General features: G+C 39.7%; 2 protein-coding genes across 3 annotated transcripts in view; one reads left to right on the top strand and one right to left on the bottom strand.

The window, feature by feature from the left end:
• The window catches only part of SH3BGRL2 (SH3 domain binding glutamate rich protein like 2), a 287,777-nt gene that overhangs the window by 220,442 nt on the left and 44,528 nt on the right, over positions 1–22,807 (bottom strand). The window contains exons 4-5 of one of the 2 annotated variants that reach the window (XR_010336701.1): positions 17,449–17,603; positions 14,116–15,462 (exon numbers count right to left, since the gene is read on the bottom strand). Coding sequence is in view for 1 of the 2 variants with exons in the window: in XM_064360901.1 (XP_064216971.1) it covers positions 17,504–17,603 (100 nt within the window). In the remaining variant the exon portion in view is untranslated. Of the gene's footprint in view, positions 15,463–17,149; positions 17,604–22,807 lie in introns of those variants that run through there. The other variant, XM_064360901.1, reaches the window with a different exon arrangement.
• The window catches only part of LCA5 (lebercilin LCA5), an 85,664-nt gene that overhangs the window by 61,563 nt on the left and 1,294 nt on the right, over positions 1–22,807 (top strand). The gene's annotated exons all lie outside the window — the stretch shown is intronic.

A 22,807-nucleotide genomic window follows, 5' to 3' on the forward strand; every position in this document is an offset into this window, starting at 1 on the left:
AAAACAGTTTGCAACCTATGTGGAAATATTTGCCACACATATAACTGGAATCAGAGATAAGACCAAGAATATGTGAGGTGGTACACAAGAAGCATCTGATACAATTTCAGTATCTTAAACTGTGATTTTAATTACCTCTTTGACCAGATGGTTAAGATTATTTGATATTTCGGATTCATTTTAAATTTTATTTTGCCATGGTCTTATATTGTTAATTTCTGATTTTATTTCTATAGTTAGAGAACATGACAAGTAGGATTGCCACTTTTTGAAATTTATTGAGATTCTATTTGGGGCTTAGTATATGATCAAGTTTTGCAGGGTTTTTTTTTTTTTTTTTTTTTTCATAAATACATGAAAAGAATGAGAACCCTCTGTTTGTAGAATACAAATTTCAGTTCTGCTCTTTGTCATTTTGCTCAATTAAAGATTAAAAGAGAGTGTTTGTTTCCCTTTTAAAATGTTATTTTGTCGGCCAGGCCTCGTGGCTTATGCCTGTAATCCTGGCACTTTGGGAGGCCAAGATGGGAGGACGACTTGAGACCTGGTCAACATAGTGAGACCACCCCCCCACCCCCAGCCATCTCTATTTTTACAAATAAAAACGAAAATAAAATGTGATTTTTGTCAATTTCTTCCTATGTATTTCTCTAATATATTTTCAATAAAGTTAATGGTCCCCATCTTGGAGGTTTGGAGGGTGTTAATTACCTATAACTTTTTCCTTTCCAGTTTATAAACTAATTGAGAAAGATACTTAAATCGGATTGGATAGGATGAAATATTAGCTTCCTTGCATGCTACACTGAATTAGAGGACTTCTCTAATTCAGGACTGAATTTCTAGCCAAAATAGACTTTCCACTACTTACTCACTTTATTTAGTCATAAATAAAGGTGGATGAGAAAAGGCGGTAGCCCTGAATTTTTAAATAGTAGGGATAGGAACAACAATGTGATTGGAAGAGCATGCTTGGGAGTGTATCTTCCAGTTATGTCTGCATAGCAAGCACACTGTCTTACTGTTCACTGTTTTACTGTTCATTGGATGACTTGGGTGGGGAGGGGCTGAATTTTTCCAAAGCCAGACTTTAATTCTACTATTCTGTGATTCATGGAGGTTTCCATGTAGAACTGATGCTGGTTTCAGGTGGGTAAGTGAGTGTGTCAAGGAGAGGAGTCCATGAATGCAGAATGATCCTTTTCTGATTTCACTGATCAAATGAGTCATCCCTGTGGAAGGAACAAATGAGAGCTGAGGAGAGGCACTTCTGGGGGTGCACCTTAACACTTAACACTTATTAGGTGGACTACTCAGAGGGAGAAAATAGTATACCTTCCCTTTGTCATTACTGTGTAATTTTTGGCAACGTAAAAGTCTCCCTTTTGCTTCAAGTAGTTTCTTTTACTTTGAATTATATTTTGGTGTTGACATTAAGACCCCCTACTTCTCTTTGGTTTGCATGTCTCATATTTCTGTTCATCCCTTGATTTATTTCATGCCCTCTATATGGTTTTGTGTTTGATATTCTTATAAAGAGCATGTATTTGAATTTCTTTAAAAGCCAGCATAAGTCTTTTTTGCTTGTTACACTTAGAGTTGTCACTACTGGGTTTTGTTTTACATTGACCATCTAATATTTGAAGTTCTTGATTTGTTTTCCTCTGTTAGGTTTTGTTTTTTCTCTTTATTGATTTGAATGTTATTAATCATAGTACTTTTATATTACCTCATCATTAAACACTTACTCACTCATTTGTTTATTTCCTAAATTTTTCTGTCTGGGTCAAGAATAACCCAAATCTGTTGACCCTCTCAGGGGAAGATATAAAAATTATCTTATTTTCTTCATTCCCCCATCCCATTTATTAGTTTTTGTTCAAATGATATAGGAACATAAATTCATATTGTTATTATTATTACTTTACATTCCCTTCCAAAACTTTTACTTGATATGCATACTAAATTTCTTAACTGTATTAACAATTACTTAGACTTTAACTCTATTGGTTTTACTGCTTACTGGTTTTTCTTCTGTATCTGTCTTCACTTTGTAAGTTTTGATCTTTTGTTTTTGATGTGTCAAATATTTTCTTAGTTATATTGACACTATACTTTTCCCCTCATAATTAAGTAAATTAGTATTTCCCAAATAATGACTGTCATTGTGAAATGAATTTAGGAAACACTTGGGCAAGCAAAATTAAGCATACTTCTTTTTTGCATGTTTCTCAGAGTCTGTATTATGCAATTATGGATTATAAATCTTAGGGACATGCACTTTTCCCCAATTTGATACCATGCTAATTCTCTTGATATTAAGTGTTACAGAGAATTTTAATTCAGATTTCTTCTTTTTAGTAAATTCTTTGTTTACCTAGATTTTATTTCTTTATTACTGAAATGAAAATGTCAACAGAACATGTTTACTGTAGGTCTCTCTTGTTTTTCCTAGTACTCTGTGCATCAGACAGTGTAGTACATAAGACAGAAACCTCTAGTATTTTAAACAGAAAGGATTTAATATAGAGAGTGAGGTGCTTATGAAATTAGAAGAACCGGAGGAGCAGGCTCTAGATTGGGCTTCTGGGTGTGATTCATAGAACACTGACTGACTTACAATCAGGAGGCTACCTGACTTCAAGAATGTATCATCCAGCTACAACTCAGACAATAGAAAGCCAGAATTAGAAAGCTACCAACACCACAGTCGCTGGACACCAGAGTCCAGAGTTTGGTTCCTGCTGCCCCTGCAGCAGCTGCAAACTGCATTTGCATGTCTCCATAGTCTTGGTTGCTAACAGAAAAATGCCCCAAATGGGAGGAAGATGGCTCCCAGGACCCTACGTTCCAGCAATGTCATTTTTACCTTTCCAATTTTTGATGCTCGTAAAAGTATATTTTCCTGATTAATACAATCTTAGGCTACTGGGCTAATGGACGCCAAATGCCACTTCCTAACTTCTGGGTTTCCCATCTGTGAGAATCCAGTATGTTCAATCTTCTACTCATGAATCATCACCTTTTCCCTTTCCAGGAGTTTTCCACAAGGATGGTGACAACAGCTCACAGTGAAAAGAATAAACTAGGGCTGAAGTTTCTCTGCCACTGTTGATTGCCCCTGTAATGAGTAAGACTTTAGAAATATTTTTCAGGATTTAATTTCTTTCTCTTTATCAGAAGACCAAGTAAGCTATTGTTGTCATGAATACTCTGTCAGTGCTCATTTAGGTAAATAGCCCCATTGACTATTATTTCCTTGTTCTGTCTCACAAGACCTTCAGGAGTTCTTTCCCAGGGCTCCTGCTTTTCTGGACAACAAAATACTGCTTAAATCTAGTAAAATAAAACTAAAATTCATAAGAATAACTGCTCCATTATTCACAAGAAACATCCTGAATGACTCCATAGTTTAATAACTGCAGTGACCTGACAGAGGGTTTTCATACAGGTGATTTTCCTTTATTGATGTAGTACCCTTCAAGACCTGTCTCCCAGGAACACCCTCCCCCATCCTGACATGTAGCAGAACCCCATTATCCTGGCCAGTTTTCATAAACACCCAAAAGATTCTGTGGATATGTATTCTGAACATCCCATAGGAGACACCAAAAGATATACATTTACTCCTTTTCATCACCCCTAAAAATCACAACAAAATTCTGTCCTTTCCAGCTTAAAATTCTTATGAAAACAGTGACCGTTTTAAGATCTCTCCAGAAAGACCTTAGAAAGGAGAGTCTAAGGGGAAGTCCTGCTCTCCTCCCTTGCGTGTTCGTTGTTTTATCAGATTGCCTCATTGACACATGACACAGTTCAAAAGGAAAGTGTATAAGTGACAAAAAGCATTGGCTTAAAGGGTGGAAACTGAGGGTTGTTTGCTAGCAGTGTCCTCAGGTTCAATTATTTAACTCTTCTGTTAGTTTTGTTAGCAGCCGATTGGGGATTATAGTAACTTGCCCTGCCTAACCATATGGAATGCTGTCCATGCCATTTTTTATCTGTGTCCAAGTACTGCTGACCATATAGTGCAGTATAATAAGCATAGCTAACAGGACAAGTGGAGCTATGTTGTGGCAGTGATAAGCCTCAGTTTTTCTGGACATCAGCAGGAACACAGCAGCCCTTTCCTCAGGCCCAGGGCTGTGGCTGATGACCAGGGCACTGCAGGCAGCTTCTCCAACACTCACTTGTACCTAGGCTGTGTCTGTGGCCCAGGCTAGAAACGTTCTTGCTTATTCATCGAGAAGCACCTATGAGTTTCAAACTTCATCTAGAGCCATTTTTCTTGAGCAGGGCGTTGGTTCCAGAAGGGAATTCTGAAAATGCTAAGAGAATGCTGCACATCTCTTTCCCATTACACATTGGAGACAGGGCAGTCAGAACTAAGGAATCCTGTGGTTCCTGCCCAGCCAGCCACTGTGCCACACTGTGGTGGTGATAAACTCCTTAGAAGTACATCTTTGGCTCCTCCTTTAAATCAGCCTCTTAGCTAAAAAGAATAAATCATAGGAGGAGGGGTTTTGTGTTACCTCCTGCCCTGGAGATTTTAAGGAATCTATGCTCTCTGGGATCTCTCTTTTCTAAGAGCCATTGGAAGGAAAACCTAAACAAACATTTAAAGCCCCTTTGAACGCTAGCTTGTGAAGTTCCAAATACACCCTAGGAGGCCTGTGAGTCGATGTGATGTGGGATAACAGTCAGCTGCTTCCAGCAGCTCCCGCATTCCTGCTGCTCTGATGACACAACTTTTAGTTCTGGTCTTATTTTGAGGAAGCTGCTAAAGATGGCTCTATTTGCTTTAATTCCCAGATTTCTTTGGACTAATGTGTCACGTCTAATTAAGATGGTGCAGTGCTATCACCTTGCTCTACTTACCATAGCTGTCTCTGCTGAAATCTGCCATTTAACCTGGATTGTCCCAAAAGCTGGGGAATAGCTTTGCTGACTGTGATTGACGCCACAGTACCATCTTAGCAGATATTTTATTTTCATTCACATTTAACCTAATATATCTTCAAGTGTTTTAATATTTCAATCAATAAGTATAAAAATAGATATTGGAAAATTAATTTTCCCACATAATATGATTCATGCTCCACAAGATTTTTTTTTCTTGCTCTGCTATTTTAATAGCCGCTCTACCAACCCCACAGATTACTGTGAGGCTCAGGTACAGAAATATATATATAGTAATATGTCAGAGTAAGTTGTCCAATATATCAGGGTAAGTTGTCTACAGGTGTATGTGCTAAGTGCCAACCTAATCTGTGATCTTTGTTGTCTGATAAAACGACCTAAACTCTGGAGGAAAAGTTTTAAAAATATAAACAGTGCTCTATACGTGTAGTTTTGGTAACAGAATAAATGATGCGTTTTTCATTCCCAAGCATCTCATTATGACAATAACTCTGCCACAGCCATTAATATCTGGAGCTAATAATCTTCTGACTCACTGACTTTTTAATGTCTGTAAGTCAGATAGTAATCACCAAGATTTGCCCTTTTCCTAATCGATAATAGCAATATATTGTTTTACCCAGCATTTCTTCTGACATTATCAAGCTATTTGTGGATGGATCTGTGTGTTTGAAAGATGGATAGAAGCAAAAACATAAAAATAAACCACAAAATTAGTTGGACAAATAAAAATCTATAAATGTTTCCTATCACTTTTTCTTTTCATGCTCATATGTTTCAGCCAAGCTACACTGCCTGCCCTCTTCTAATTCAGCTAATTTGGCTGTCTTTCCTGATACACAGGTTTTCAGCAATTGCTCTGGGCAAAAGCTGACAAGGCTTTCTCAGCATTAGATTCTACACATTTTTTTCTTCAGTGTAGCACGTTTTCCCAAGATACCTACTTGGATCTGCTTCTGGGGTTCCAGTCTCTCCAAATCTAGGGTGTCTGATTTTATCCCCTTTTCCCTTTCTAGGAACTTTCCATAAGGATGGTAGCAACAGTTCACAAGGAGCAGAAGCAACTAGGGCTGAAGTGACTCTGCCAGCCAGTCCATCATTGGTGTTTCGGCCGCTTGTGATACTTATGAGTAGGGCTGGCCTGCATTCTTTTTGTAATATTTAATCTATATTATTAGAAGTTACAATTAAGTACCATTTTGGTGGAATAAGTGCTGAATTAAACCTAGATATTGAATGTACCTCACATAGATTTCCTTTAGAGGGCACTATTGATTCTCTAAATCCATGGAAACCTATCTTCATGTTTTCTTGGTAAAGTTGGCCAATTTTGAAATCTTACTGGGTTTCAAATCTACTCCATCTAGTACAAAGTTAGTACTATACTTGTTATCAATTCTATACTTTGAAGATTGTCCATGTACAGAACAAGAGTTAAATGAGAATGTTGTTTGTTATGACAAGTCATCAACACAATACATATAATTCTGTATTTGAAAACTTCAACTGGTTTATTTGCTTTTGAAATAAACCAGTTCAAATGGGAATTTCCTTTTGTAACTTGATGCAAAATTTAAGTTAAACAATTCAATCCTTTTTGTTTAGAAAGACAAATTACTTTTTGGAAACTAATGTCTAATTCTAGAAATGGGTAATTGTTTACATATATTTAGAAGAAACAATGTTTATGGTACTTTCATTCAGACATTCATTAACATCTGAAGATACTCTACTAAAATTTTATTGTCACATGTGTTTTGTTGTGGTTGTTGAGACAGAGTCTTGCTCTGTTGCGCAGGCCGGAGTGCAGTGGCATGATCTCAGCTCACTACAACCTCCGTCTCCTGGGTTTAAGCTATTCCCCTTCCTCAGCTTCCCGAGTAGCTGTGACTACAGGTGCGCACTACCACGCCTGGCTAATTTTTTGTATTTTAATAAAGACGGGGTTTCACCATGTTGGCCAGGATGGTCTCTATCTCCTGACCTTGTGATTCTTCCGCCTCAACCTCCCAAAATGCTGGGATTACAAGCATGAGACACCACGCCCAGCCAATTTTTGTACTTTTAGTAGAGACGGAGTTTCACCATATTGGCCAGGATGGTCTCGATCTCCTGACCTCGTGATTCTCCCGCCTCAGCCTCCCAAAGTGCTGGGATTACAAGCGTCAGACACCGCACCAGCCAATTTTTGTACTTTTAGTAGAGACGGGGTTTCAACATGTTGGCCAGGATGGTCTCAATCTCTTGAACTTGTGATCCGCCCACCTTGGTCTCCCAAAGTGCTGGGATTACAGACATGAGCCACCACACCCGGTCATTTATTGTGGTTTTTAGACTCTGCCAGTTCATTGAATTTTGATAAATGCCAAAGGAGAATACTTTTCTTTCCTCATTATCTAAAGTTAAGAGAATAGAACTTTGTAAATTGTCTCACTGCAGTCTTTTTCTATTTTCAAAATAATTGGAACCCTAAAATACTCCAAAGCTCAAAAACGTAATTTTGTGGGCATAAATACATTCATACCACTATCTACCAAATTTTGCCTAGCTTCCATGTAATAAGGTACTATTCTAACACATGTGCCAATATCCTAGGTTAGTGGAAAGCAGTTATGTCGCGTTTTATAAACAAATTAACAAAAGGTAATGCATGTTCTGAAAAGAAGAAAATACGTTTCCATTGTTTAATGAATTAAATACAAATTCCTCCAACCAGCCTTTTAAATTCTTCACGGAATGGCCCCAGTTTGCCTTCCTACGCTCGGCGTCCTCTACCAGTAACCTAAGCTCCCAGCAAATGGCACCACCCACTATTATCCGGACATTTGTCCTTTTCGATATTCCTCTCTTGACTCATCCAATGTCTTTTACCCAGAGTGCTTTTGCCTCCCCAAATGCAAATGTAAAGGTCCCATCCATTCTTCAGGCAGCATTTTGAATACCACTCACTTAACTGACTCCTCGCCAGAACCTCCCCATCTTGTGAATTTCCATGGCTGGTTGAATATAATTCTAAGTTTATCAATTTTGTTTTGTATTTAAGTGGGTTGGATGTCTGTTTTCTCCCTCTTTCTAGATTGCAAATTTTTTAGAGATCATTTTGGGATCTGTATCAATTCTAGTGCCCAGCATGTGGTAAGGACTCAATACATATTTTTTCAAATGAATTGGGTTAAACCAAGACATTTTTGCCATTTGTCAAATAAGACACATTGAAAGTAGAACTTGGATAGTGTGGGATATGAGAAATAAGGATAAATACCAGAGACATTAAAAGTGAAGGGAAAGGCCTTGGCGACTTATTAAATGTGGAAAGCAAACACTCTTGTGCTCTCTCTCTTATTTTAAATCACTGCCCTTATATAACATAATTTGTTGTTTAAAATGAAGTTCTATATGAGAAAGAACTTTAAGTCACCACCATATCCTCAGCACATAGTCATTGGTGCAAGACAGGTTTTAGGTGCCCAATAATATTTGATGAGTGAACGAATTAATTGATAAGGATGCAAATGTGTCCAGCTAGAAAGACAATTATTACCAACAGATTAGAAAACAAAGAAGAAGGGATAAGTTTGGAGAGGATGGTGACTTCAGTTTTGTTAGAGATGCATAGATGAGCATCCAAGCAGAGAACACAGAGGAGGTAACTGGAAATTGGCATTGGAATTTCATCCAAAGACTCAGACTCAAATGTGTAGTTTTGGGGCTTACAAAATAGCTATAATTGCGGAAGCTATAATATTTGATGGAATTATGAAGAGGAAAATGCAGGGAGGTTTTCCCCAGCTATATCATTGGGGAGTACTTCTGTGGAGGTATAGGGCTGAAAGCCAATGGTGATAACCACTCATAAAAGTCAGGGAAAAAGCAGGGATATTCTATGTCCTTTTCTTCACTAACCTCTGCTATATATGATGTTACTGAATTTCTTTTTTTCCTGTTTTTACCATTTTGTACTGGTCCTTATTATCCCATACTAAGTGCTATAGATTTTTTATCTCCAAAAAGTCTCTTGAATTTATTCTGCCTTCACATCCACCACCATAGTTGAATTCAGAAACATCTCCTTTACTTGAATTATTTAGCACCTTCCTTGAGGTCCTCCAACTTCTGGGAACCTGCCTATTTCATCCTCCACTATTCTGCTAGAATGATTTTTCTAAAATAACAATTTGACCATACTATTAAGTGGCTCAGAATTCTTCAGTATCTGTGCATGACCCATGCCAATGTCCAAACACTTGTTGACTTGGCTCTGCCTTCTTGAACAACTTCATCTTGTGCTCAATCCCCACCATTTCTTCTAATCCCCTGCCCTCAACCACACCAAGCCACTTGTTCCCTGATTTCACCATGCTCTTTCTTGTGCCTTTGACATTTTCCAATCAACAAACTCCATTTTCTTCAAAAGACAGTCCAAGAATTGCTTTTTGGTGAAGCTTCTCTAATTCCTAGCAGATTTGGACACTTACTCCTTTCAAATTATGGCTCTTACCTGTGGTTTCATTGGTGTTTCTCCACTATCCCTTCTTAAAGGCAAGGGCTGAGTGCTTTAATGTTTTATCCTCAGCATCTACCCCAATGTGTGGCATGGGGCGGGTAGAAAATAAATATTGATTAAATAAATAGATAAGAAGCATAGAGTTTCAGGTGGGTGCAGTGGCTCACGCCTGTAATCCCAGCACTTTGAGAGACTGAGGCAGGCGGATCACCTGAGGTCAGGAGTTCGAGACCAGCCTGGCCAACATGGTGAAACCCCGTCTCTACTAAAAATATGAAAAAATTAGCTGAGCCTGGTGGCAGGTGCCTATAATCCCAGCTACTCAGGAGGGTGAGGCAGGAGAATAACTTGAACCCGGGAGGTGGAAGTTGCAGTGAGCCAAGATTATGCCATTGCCCTCCAGGCTGGGCGACAAAAGCAAAACCTTGTCTCAAAAAAAAAAAAAAAAAAGGAGAGACTTTCAAGGAGTAAGATGTGATCAGAGAAGGTGGAACTGGCCGGTGACATTTGTATTAGTTTACAGAGAAATGACTCTGCCAAAGCAAATTCAGTACAGTGTTTGAGGCAATGAATGTAGATTGTGCTTTCGATAACTGTTAAGAAATCTAAGGTAGCTTGATTGAGTAGCAGGGATAGGGAAGCTCCAATTTTTAAATGCAGGGATAGGGAAGCTCCAATTTTTAAATTTTAACTTATAATTTATATATTTGGTCTTTGATTTTGCATTGGCAAGAATGAGCATAAGCAAGCAACCTAATAAAAAGGGAACGATTGCTAATTCAAGAAAAATGATACATGAATAGGGAAAAGTTCCATAGGAAGGAGGAGGTGATGGACTCAAAAGCACATGGTTGACTGGATGTTGTGATGACTTGTTCAATATCTAGTAGCTCTTTTGTGGTAAATATTCTAATTTCAAGTACCCACACCTCTTTTCAAGTCCAAAGCCACAGCTGAATAATTCCACGAAGCAGTATTCTTATTATATTTTAGATGAATATTATGAAACATAACTCTAGAATAGAAATTCATATGAATTGTGCCTTCTGGAACTGTGTAATTGAGCAGTCCTGCCTTGAAGTTCTGGAAGCATCTCTTGTTCTCTGCTTGAATGTGAAAAGGAGGCATGTGGCCATGTAACTGCTACAGCCATTGTGTGATCCTAAAGGACTCTAAGCTGAAGTTGGCAAAGGCAGAGAAGAAAGATAGAATGCTATTCTTCACGGCATTGTTGAGCTGCTGCGGTCTGCCCCACCTCTGGACTTCTGGCTACATGAACCTATAATTCCTCTTCATTGTTTTAGGCCAAATAAAACTTTGATAGCCACAAATACATTGTACAGGGGTACAACACATGTACAGGGGTAACTAGGCCAAGATCCAGCCCATTTCTAGATTCCCAGCTTATCAGAAAAAGAGTATGGACCCTTCTTCCTTTGAGATCAGAGGGTGAAGATAGGGAGAAATATTAATGTAGAGAAATGTAAAGATGGATTGACTTGCTAACATTTATTTGAGTGTTTTCTATGTGGGAGACAATATATTTAACACTTCACACTCTTTTTTGCACATATCCTCACAACACTTCTTTGAAAATTACCATCCCCATTTTATATGAGTGAACTGGAGCTTTAAGAAGTTGAGAGATGGGCTGGGTCACTTGAGCAGTAGAACTCAGAGTTGAGTAGAATACCAATTCAGGCCTAAGAGGCTTCCACGTGTCTGCTCTTAGCCGTTAGGTTAGACCTCAGCAATCTTCCCAAGAAAGTAGGGAGCCTGTGAAGTAGAGGTAAAGTAGTGCTTGAGGAGTGTGGGCCAAGCAGGGATTTAGATTGAAATCACTGAATTGTTGAATAAGAGACAGGCTTTGTAAATATCAAACCTGTGTTTTATGAATTATTTTGAAAAGCAGTTATTTTGAAGGAAAAATTGTAAACTACCACTTGAGAGTACATCAACTTATCTTAAAATAAAAAATACTGAACTGAGGAAGACGTGAGTAACAGAGTTGAGTTAAACTCCCTCACCTTGTAGTTGTGGAACCTGATCTCCAGGGAGGACACTATGTAATAATGATATAACTATCAGAGTCTCTGAAATACACAGCTAATTAATTCTCCCAGGAATTCCCTCATGCAGCATTTTTCTGGAAGCCACATTTCAAATAAATGGGCTAGACATGGGTGATAGCTACAGGGGTAACTAGGCAGATATCCAGCCTATTTCTAGATTCCCAGCTTATCAGTGATATGTAAACACTAATTGATACCAAGGACTTCATTCTTTCACTATACCTTCTTTCTTTTGGGAAAACCTCTTTTTTTAAATATCTGTTTTCCACTTTTTGTCTTATTTTTACTGTGCCTGGTGGTGGGAAAAGCACTAGTACTCACATAGAAGAAATTCAAAGGCTGGGGGCAGTGGCTCACACCCATAGTCCCAGCATTTTGGGAGATCAAGGTAGGTGAATTGCTTGAGCCCAGGAGGTGGAGACCAGCCTGAGCAACATGGTGAAACCCTGTATCTACAAAACAACAAAAAATAGGTGTGGTGGGAGGGAGGGAGAAAGGATGGAAGGAAGGAAAAAGGAAAGGGAAAGGGAAGGAAAGGAAGAAAAGAAAGGAAGGAAGAAAGAAAAAAAAGAAGGAGGGAGGGAAGGAAGGAAGAAAGGGAAGAAAGGAAAAGGAAGGAAAAGAAATTCAGGGCTGAGTTTCTTCCTAGGTTCAGGGATGCTGTCCTGCTTACCCTAGAACTGTAGGAAATGAGTGGGAGGTGTCCAGTGAAATACTGTACAATGAACTCCTCTGTAAAAAGGCAAATTTGGGACATCAGAGACCATAAACTAACTTCTTGTCCTTGCCTTTAAAATGGTTTTCAGAGATGGGTGAAAATAGAGAAGGCTTACTTATCATTACAGGAAGGACAGAACTGAAAAAGAGGTAACATATTGCTGAACAGAATCAAGATTTAAAATGATTTGATAGACTTGGATATGTACTAAAACAAGTAAAATACGGCATATGAAGGATTAATATAAAGACCAGAAGCTGAATCACAGATTGTTATAGCTGTATGGGTCCTGCTTTGGATTCAAATAATTAATAGAATAAATTCAGATTGGATCAGATGGTTCTTAATAGTTGCTTATGCAGAAACTTACTGAAAAACTTTTAAAAGTTGATATGAATGGCAGCTTTTGCTACATAGAGATCAAAGGAGCAAAGAGGTTTATTAGATTCTAGCAGGCCAAAGAACACTTGGAACACAGAGTCTACTCTGGATGACTCATTTTAGAGGGATGCAAACAACTCCAGGCCCTCCAGGTAAGTGTGATGGGGCCATAGAAAGAGTCGGGAAACCATAAAGAAAGATTGAATGAACTGTCACCCTGAAGAAAAAAAGATTTAGGAAGAACTGGGAATTGTCTTTAAATAGTTGAAACAGTCGTGTATAAGGAATTAAATTTATTCCCCACTGCTCCAGAGGGCAGACATAGGACCAGCTAGTGGAAACTACAGGAAGGCAGACATAAGGTCCTTTTAAGAAAAAGACTCCCAGGTGAGGAGTGGTGGCTCATGCCTGTAATCCCAGCACTTTGGGAGGCCGAGGCAGGTGGATCACCTGAGGTCAGCGGTTTGAGAGCAGCCTGGCCAACATGGTGAAACCCTGTCTCTACTACAAATACAAATATTAGACGGGCATGGTTGTGTGCGCCTATAATCCAAGCTACTTGGGAGGCTGAGGCAGGAGAATCGCTTGAACCTGGGAGGCAGAGGTTACAGTTAGCCGAGATTGCATCACTGCACTCCAGCCTCGGCAACAGAGTGAGACCCTGTCTCAAATAAATAAATAAATAAAAGAAAAAACTCGCAAATATTTGGACCAATCTGTAAATGGAATGAGTCTGGTGAGTTAGTGAGCAACTGAATTAAGTGATCTCAAGGTCTCTTCCTCTCTAAGAATTAATGATTTATGATCTTCCAAACCATGTCTAATTTATGTAAAGAGAACCACTATTAACCTGGTATAAACAGCCGTTCAGTGTTTTCCATGCATATTGACATATATTATTTATTCATAGAATACGTGCTTTTTCTTCTTTTTTTTGAGATGGAGCTTCCCAATTGTCACTCCAGGCTGGAATGCAGTGATGTGGCTCAATCTCAGCTCACTGCAACCTTTGCCTCCCTGGTTCAAATTATTCTCCTGCCTCACCTCCCAAGTAGCTGGGATTACATGTGCCCACCACCATGCCCAGCTAATTTTTCATATTTTTAGTAGAGACAGGGTTTTGCCATGTTGGGTAGGCTGGTCTTGAACTCCTGACCTCAGGTGATCCGCCCGCCTCATTCTCCCAAAATGCTGGGATTATAGGCGTCAGCCATCACACTAATCAAATAAGGAGTATTGTATGCATACTAAATTATAATCTTATTTTTTCACTCAACATATAGTAAACATTTTTCTATTTTATTAAATATTTTACATCCTGACTTTTATGGGCCACATTGTATGGCCGCTCCATAGTTATGCAACCAGCCTCCTATTTTGGGGTACTTACATTATCTCCAAATTTTTTAATGATTATAAATAACCTTTGCAATAAACCTTCATAGTTTCTCTTCATCAAAAATATACTTATCTATAAGTATACATCAAACCAAATAAGTGAACTAACTCACTCTTGACATTTTAAAAGCATTTAATTTTCCTTATAATTTCCTTAGCCTGAAAACATTTTGAAGCAGGGATTTTGGCTTTTAAATGTTCTGTGCAGCAGGAAACATATCATTCATTATATGTATTGGGATTTTTTTTTTTCAGTTACAAAATTGTCCCCTTCATGTTAAGAGTACCTCAAGGTACAAGTACAAAACATAAAACATTTAATTAAATTTATAAAGCAGAACACTTGTCTGGTAGCATAATCAACATTAATGACAATGTGAATATATAATAATGATTTTTGAAAACATAGGAGAAAACCCAAGGTTAGTTTTTAGAATATAGGATAGAAGTATTTTAAATCACAGTTCAGCATAATAAGTAAGTGTACCACGCATGACCATACTAGACACAAATTGCATTATTTTAAAATAATGCTATTATGTTCCCTATTTATTTCATTCCACAATTCTGAGATAAGTGCACTGAAAGCAAAATGCTTAATTTAAGAGAACTTTTGGTCCAAAGATCAAAATGTAGGTGTAGGTAAGTATCAACACATTTGAAATGGTTTCCCTTTGTGAATAATTATCATTTTGTCAATTCAAGTTCTTTTATTTTTGTGCCTTATGATTTAGTTCAACAAGTACATGTGGGAAATAATTTATTTGCAAATAAAGCCTTTTAGCATTTATAATATAGGCATAAGCCCAAGGCTGGACCCAGTCTAATTTTTCCAAAGAATAATAAAAAATAATAAGGCAGGCTACTCTTATAGAAATCTCTAAAGATGATTAAGGAAGACCAAAGACTCAAGGTGAGGAAATCTTGTTTTCTGAGAAGGCTTCCCCTGGCTAAGCATTCACTAAAGGAAACAGGGTGGCAAAGAAAGAAATCTCAAATAAAACAAAAAGACACCTGGGAGAGCTTTAAAAGGACCTGTTCTAAGTCTGTGAGGCAGCCTTACCTGAATCACATGGTCAGTTTCTTTAGGGTAATTTAATATTTTAAAGAAATCTCATTATTTGAGACTACATGACCCAGAATAAGTCTTCAACATGCTTTACCCCTAGTGAAAAGGGGCAAATCCCTATGTTGCCATGGGAATCACACTTTTAGTACTTGGCTTCTGAGGTGACTTTGTTTGTGTACTTTTTTTCAACTTGAGGAGGAAACTGTCTTGCAAATAACATTCTCCAGGGACCTGGAACCAGGAGATTTTCCCAGCACACTCTATGGCATTTGTCAAACAGAATGAAGAGATGCCAGTGACCCTGTTCTCACTTCATAGAACCCAGTCACTATGTCAGTGACTTGACAGCAGCAGAGGAGAGGGTCTTCTGAGCGTAGACTGTTTGGGCGTAGATTTACACCTTAAATATTTTGGGAAAGGAAGAAAGAAAAAAGACATAAATGAGAAGAAGAGAAAGAAGAAAAGGGGGACAAAATGAAGAACAAAATATATTACCTCAAGGTATACTAATAAATTACCCATACCCAAAGAGAAGTTTTTTTTTTTTCCCTTGGGTCCTGGGAAGTACTTTCTAACCCCTTAGAATGTCATGTCTTTGTCTACCTGAGGGACTTGGGCCACACCACAGTCTAACAATGTGCTTTTGGTGGGGCTGGAGGCTGAGGTCGGATGCATGGGTGATCAACCATGTCTGTGTGACTGAGCACCAATAAAAACTCTGGACACCAAGACTTGGATGAGCTTCCCTGGTTGGCAGTACTTTGTGCATATTGCCTTCCAATGTTACTGGGAAAGCTAATGCTGTCCAGAATCTGCTGGAAGAGAACAGTCAGCTCTGTGTTTGGGACACTGCCCTATATATCACTTCCCTTGACTGATTTTATTCTGTAACCTTTCATTGTGACAAATCAAAACCATGAATATAACAGCTTTCAATGAGTTCTGTGAGTCCTAGTGAACTGTGGAAACTGAGGATGGTCTCCAGGAACCCTGAAACTGCATTTGGTGTCAGAAATGAGGGTGGTCTTGTGTATTGCTCCCTGACTTCACACTCAGGATAGCAATTCAGTTCTCTGCACTGTTCTTCATGATGACCCACCTGTGAGCTTTGCCACCTTCTCCTCCTCCACATCTCTTTGGCACCCACCCACCACTCTACAACCCAGCACACCTACTACTATATAAGATTGTACCACCAGAAGATTCCTCCTCAACCTCCCACCAATTTAGGAGAAATTGTCTGCTGTAGCCTGGTGACTCAACTTATGACTTCTCTCATATATGAATATATTGTCTTTATTCAGGCTGTTCCCTTGCTTTAAGTGTCCCCTCCTCTCTCATCCCATCTAAATCCTACCTGTATAAACACTTAAGAAAGGGGAAAGCAGCAATATCTTGGGGCTTTTATTTGAAATAAATCCGAGGTCAATTATAGAATGGTTGGATTCAAGGAGAGGCGCGATAGTCTACAGTGGGAGGTAATATCATAAAACACTGGGTGTCACCGGCCAAAAAGTCTTTTGTCTTTTTCAGAATAAACCTAAAGTGTTATCTTATTCTACTAAGGGTCTCATTACGCAAAGGATGCGGTTTGTGATTAGTCCTCTGTCCTCACAACCAGTTATCCTCACACATAGACAATTGGATGACAGTAGAAGAATGTTTGAAACTTTGCCTGTTGTAAGTTAATATATCAGGATTTGAGGTCTCTTTATTGATTGAAACATAATTTGTTCTACTGTTTTCTGAATTTATTCTTTGCTTTTTTCCCTTTCCATTGTATAGGCTTAAAGAATACAATGAAAATACAGATTTATACAGTTGAAACTCAATAATGCCAAAACATAGAAATATACAAACTACCTAGAACTATCACCGTTTTGGGGTTGCTGACAGAACCATCATGATGCTTCCTTGGCCACTTGCCATAATATACACAGCTCTGTCCCTAGGGCTCAAGTGGGTACAGTAACATCAGAGACAGGTCATTTGCAGTCCAGAGGATATACTATCACTCCCAGCTGCATGCTGCTGCAAACCATCCTGTAATGGTTTTGTATTATAATTTGTATATATAATTTATATTATAATTACAGTTATAATGGTAGAGTTACAAAATGGATAATTATCTGAAGTGTTTTTAGGGGAAACAATTCCATATCTGGCTTGCTTTCAGTGTTTCCATTCCTTAATAAATGATCTGTATTTATTTGTTCAGTAGCAAAGGATCTTTATGATATTTTTGAAAGTCTTTTTTCACCTCTGTGGTGAAATGAAAGTTCTTAAAATGTCATGTTATGGCTTTAATAAGATGTTTACAGATTTTCTTGTGGCCCTTTCATCTCAATATAGACAAGACAGAGAGACACCTAAAAGGTTACTCTACCTTGGAAAAATTGGAAGTTCTGATTGGCAGCCATCCCCTTGTACTTAGGCAAGACCTAGTTCCTCAGCCCAGAGAAGAAGCTGTGATACAGCACCACAACTCTTTCACGTCCTTGCACTTCAGAGCTGCTCCCAAGTTCACATGTCCTTAGGCAACTGTCAGGTTTATCAGATAACATATGAAAAGCTATCAGGTTTTTGCTAAGTTCACCACTGCCTCAAACACAGATCAACTCCTGCTCTCTTTTCAGGGGCTCTTTCTATCATATTGTTCTCCCCCATCAGCATCAGCTGCCCTCTTCCTTTTCTTGCACCTGCCCAGCCTCTTCCACACCTTTGACATAATGTTTTCCCCACCCAAAATGATGCCTTTTACTCACCCCTTCTCAAAAACCTAGCAGCCCTTCAAAGCAAACCCTAATGACCCCCTCCATTAGGAAGACCCCTCTGCTAAAAGTCCTTCTAATTTTAGTTTCTCACCTCCCTGATCTCCCAGTGAACTTATATTCGTATGCTCATAAAGTGTTTAGTTGGAAGGTCTTTGAAGGACTTTCAATTCAACATCCCTCTGAATGCAGTGCTTCATCCCAGCTCGTGTCTGAATTAGAAAAGGAAACACATTGCCCTCCTAGACTACCAGTCTGACTAGCCCTCTTCTTAGGAGTTCTTCTTTACATTGAGCAACAGTCTGCTACTCTGCAACCCTTGGGGGCTTTTGCTCTACAGCAAAATCAAATACAATAAAGTCACAGGATGGGAGGCAGGGAACTGAGGTCGTCGAGGTAATAGCAGGTGTATGTTCACTCCAGGAGACAGCTACTCCCTCTCATACATTATGGGCTTCAAATCATTAATAGTAGGTCTTAGAAAGCCCCAATTATTTTTGTTACTTTAGTCACTTTGATGATCTCCACCATTTATTATTGTTCCTCCATGTTTTTACTTGTTTAGCAGACAACTCTGATGTGGATGTTACAAACATCTTGGTTTCCTGACAAAGGACATAGCTTCAGGTTTAGAGATGTCGAATTGAGGTGAGGGGTAGGACAATCAAGCAGAGATTGTCTAGGAGGCAAACAGGCAGTTAAAGTATTAGAGCCAAAGTTCAAGCAAAAGATAAGAACTGAAAATCTAGAATGTTGGAGTAACTCTCAGGAAAGTGACAGTCTTCGCTTCACGATTAAATTATACACTTTCTTGGGCAGGGACTGCTTCATATATTTCTCAGTCCTCACGGCATGAAAGCAGCTCAGCAAGCCCTAAACAAATAGTAGTTGTATGACATTTCGATGTAAGTTCTAGGGAATCCAGAATATAAAAGCAAGTAATTTAGTAAGAAAGTGGGGGTATATTAGAGCAAGTTACATTTTTATGAACAATACAGTCACCTTTTCTCCATACCATCTCCAAACAGGCATGCATGCCTGCACATGCACACTCTGCCCACACAGCCCTTGGAAACTGGTTTATGCAGAAGTCTTCAGGTGCAAGGAGGGGGGATGTGATGAGGGGCAGATGAAGAAGGCTTCGGGCTCCCCACCCCACCTCTAGCAAAGCAGCTCTGTTTTTAATCTCTTGTTCACTAGTAAGACTTTCTTAGATGAAAGGATCTGAGAAGAAGGAGAAGAGGGGTAAGAGGGAGGAGGAAGAAGTGGAGGAGCTAGGGGAGAAAGAGGAAAAGATTAAAACAAGCACACTAGCCTACTACGGCAGAAGACCAATACGAAAAAGCCATCTGGACAAAAGCGGTCTCCAGGCTGGGACTATCCAAGCCATCATTCTCAGGGTTAGTAGCTAAAGGACACTCAACCTGCCTCTTGCTTCCATTCTACTCATCACCATCCTCTAATTTTTTTTTTTACATTTTGTTATTTATATATACATTGTTGAACTGACAGCATTACCATGGGGCACCACTGCGTGAGAGAAAGCAGGAAGATAGCTCTGCCAAGCCTATTTTCCCACTTTGGAAAAACTAAATGACTTTTCTTTTTCCACGGTCTGCGTAATGGCAAAGAAGTCTTCAGAATATACGTAATCTATGGTTGCTGTTTGGTGAAAATTCCAAATGTACTTTTTCAACATATACACAGAATATATACACAGCGACTGGGTTGGGTGGTAAGAAATGAAAATAGAAGTTTAAGCATGTATGAGTTCAGGCGAGGCGATCTACTCAGCTTGAGTGACAAGTGGCAGATGAAGCTAGAAAGTGAGCAGGCATGGGGAGCCCCTGAAAGCCCAAATAACAGTTTGGACTTTTTTCCTTAAGACAATGAAGGACACAATTTTTTCTCTTTTTCTTATTTAAGGAATAATCAGACGAGTGCACTTAGAGAATTAATCTGATGAAGGCAGATGGGTGAGTAGGCCGACTTAACTCATCAGGTGTTTTTCTGTTCTTAACCTGCTTGAGCCTTGGTTTCGAAATCTCTAAAATACGGATAATGCTACTTTCATAGAATTGTAGGGAAAATTAGAATAGCTGTTGTTGCCATAACTGATCTAGAGGCTATGTGGCAGGAAATTATGGATATAGTAGTCTCTGACATTAGACTGCCTGGGTTCAAATCCTAGCCCTGCTTGTAAACTCTATGACCTTGGGCAAGTGACCTAAAATAGAGATGGTAAGAAGAGTACCTACATCATTTGACTATTGTGCAGGTTATGGTTAATAAATGTGAGGTGTTTGGTAAGTACAATGCCATTGTCCAAGTGAAAGATGTAATTAGGATACTGTCAGTGGGAATGGAGAGGAGCAATTAAATTCAAACAACATTGTTGAGATGAAATGTGATGACAATTGTTTATATGTGAAAGATAAGGGAGGGTTAAGATAACAGTGTGATTATCTCCTAATGACCGAGAGAGTGGTGTCATTAACAGGAACAGAGTCAGCAGGAGCATAAGCAGGCCTTGGAGGACAATTCATGATTTGGTTTGGTGTTAATATTGAGTGTACTTACAAGATATCCATGTAGAGCTACTTGGCAAGTGGTCGGTATTGCAGGACTAGAACTGAAGGACAAGGCAAAAGCTGGATACCTAGGACCAAGGTGTTTATGTCATAACATCAGTAGTTGAAATTATGACATTAACTGAGACCACCAAGAAGAGAATAAAGAAAAGTAAGTTATGGCAGAAGATAGAAGTTTTGGGAAGCTTAGAAAAGCCTCTTTTATATCTTATTTTTAATGTATAAAATGTTATTTTTCCAACATATTTCAACAACGGCTGGTAGGCCGGGCACAATGGCTCATGCCTGTAATCCCTGCCCTTTGGGAGGGTGAGGCCAGAGGATTGCTTGAGGCCAGGAGTTCAAGACCAGCCTGGACAACACAGTGCGATCCCATCTCTACAATATTTTTTAAATTAGTCAGGTTTGATAGTGTGTGCCTGCAGTCCCAGCTATTTGGGAGGCTGAGGAGAGATGATCACCTGAACCCAGGAAGTCAAGGCTAGAGTAAGCTGTGATCTTGCCATGATACTCCAACCTGGGTAACAGAACAAGAATGGGGAGCTAATTTTTAGGAACTTTGTGGCTCACGCCTCATCCCAGCACTGTGGGAGGCAGAGGTGGGGGGATCATGAGGTCAGGAGATTGAGACCATCCTGGCCATGGTGAAACCCCATCTCTACTAAAATACAAAAAATTAGCCGGGCGTGGTGGCATGCACCTGTATGTAGTCCCAGCTACTCAGGAGGCTGAGGCAGGGGAATCACTTGAATCCGGGAGACAGAGGTTGCAGTGAGCCACGATCGTGCCACTACACTCCAGCCTGGTGAAAGAGCAAGACTCTGTCTCAAAAAATAAAAAGTAGCTCTCATTTACTGTAAACAGTTCATAAATATAGGATAATGCAACAAGAGGAATAATAATGATCCCGAGCCTCACTATTAACATTTAGATGTATTTCCTTTCAAATAACTGTACTTTTTTCTTGCTCAGTGGAAATTATACTATTTAAATAGCTTGTATTCTATTTTTTTTTCACTTAGAAATAGTATAATTCTCCCATGAGAATTTTCTCCTGTCATTAAAGATTTTAAAGGAGTGATGAAGCAGGATATTTCCCTGACCCCTTTTTGGGACTCGGGACAGGGGTGCCTTGTTTATTCAGCCCGCTGCTCTCAACTCCTCACAGGAGGAAACATGCAAGTGAATGAGGTGGGAACTGGAGTGCATGAGTGCTGGAACCAGCTAACTGCTTCAGCGCCAGCAGGATCAAACTCCACTCACTCTGACCTGCTGCATTGCACCCCTTGAGGGAGGGAGCACGCAGATGAGTGGGTGCTAGCACTTTTGGGCGCCGGCAGGAGTGAACTTCTTGCAGGCCCTGCAGCGTCTAGGTGGGGGTGCCTGAGACCCCTGAAGCCCCAGAGGGTGTGCTACTGTGCTCTTTTAGCTCTGCCATCTGTTCATGGCTTAAGTGTTAACAGCTAAGTGGGCCCTCTGCCTTTTCACCTGAGGCAGCTACCTTCCACCAGTGAGGGCAAAGGGACAGTGTGATAGCCTTTTGTATCCACACTCATGGCTCCTGAGCTCTTGTCCAGTGTCCAGGAAAAATGAAGTCGCATGAGCAAATTGAAGGATGATAAATGCAGGGAATTTTATTGTCGATGGAAGTGGCCCTCAGTGGGAAAAGGAGCTGAAAAGGGGATGGGACGGGTAGGTAATCTTCCCCTCAAGACCAGCCATCTCTGGCTGGATTCTTCTCTGAAATTACACTGTCAAGCTGTCCCTCTGAAATCAAGCCACTTCTCTCTGATGTCCAGCCATAGTCCCTGACATCTAGCTGCTTATCCTCTCTGCCAGCTGAGACTGGGGTCTTTATAGGTACACAATGGGGCAGGGCAGGGCCGGGGGTCGTTTAGGAAAAGGCAGTATTCCAGCAGAAAAATGGGGATATAAATTCTCGCTTTGGGCTGCAGTCTCAGGCTTTTCGGCTTGAGAGTGGGGCTTCACCACAGACCCTTTTCTGCCTGGAATTTCTCTCACCCCCATCCCTATTGGTATCATGATGAATGGTTGCATAGTGCCCACATACACATTCCTTAAGACTGAAAATCAAATGTGTAATCAAAGGCACATAATCACTTTTAGTTGAACTTCAGAGGGCAGACGAGTAGCTAGGACTTCCTGTGAGATTACACCTGCCATCTTGGGGCTAGGCTAAAGCTCCCTCACTCTAAGGAAATATAATCACAATGTAAAACATTTAAACAGAAATTAAAAAGAATGGGTGGGAGGTCAGATGCAGTGGCTCATGCCTGTAATTCTAGCCCTCTGGGAGGCTGAGGCTAAGGCCAGAGGATTGCTTGAGTCCAGGAGCTCAAGATCAGCCTAGGCAACATAGTGA

Source organism: Aotus nancymaae, unplaced genomic scaffold (assembly GCF_030222135.1).
Source record: "Aotus nancymaae isolate 86718 unplaced genomic scaffold, 86718_ANA_hifiasm-v0.15.2.pri h1tg000040l, whole genome shotgun sequence".
Classification (NCBI taxonomy): Eukaryota; Metazoa; Chordata; class Mammalia; order Primates; family Aotidae; genus Aotus; species Aotus nancymaae.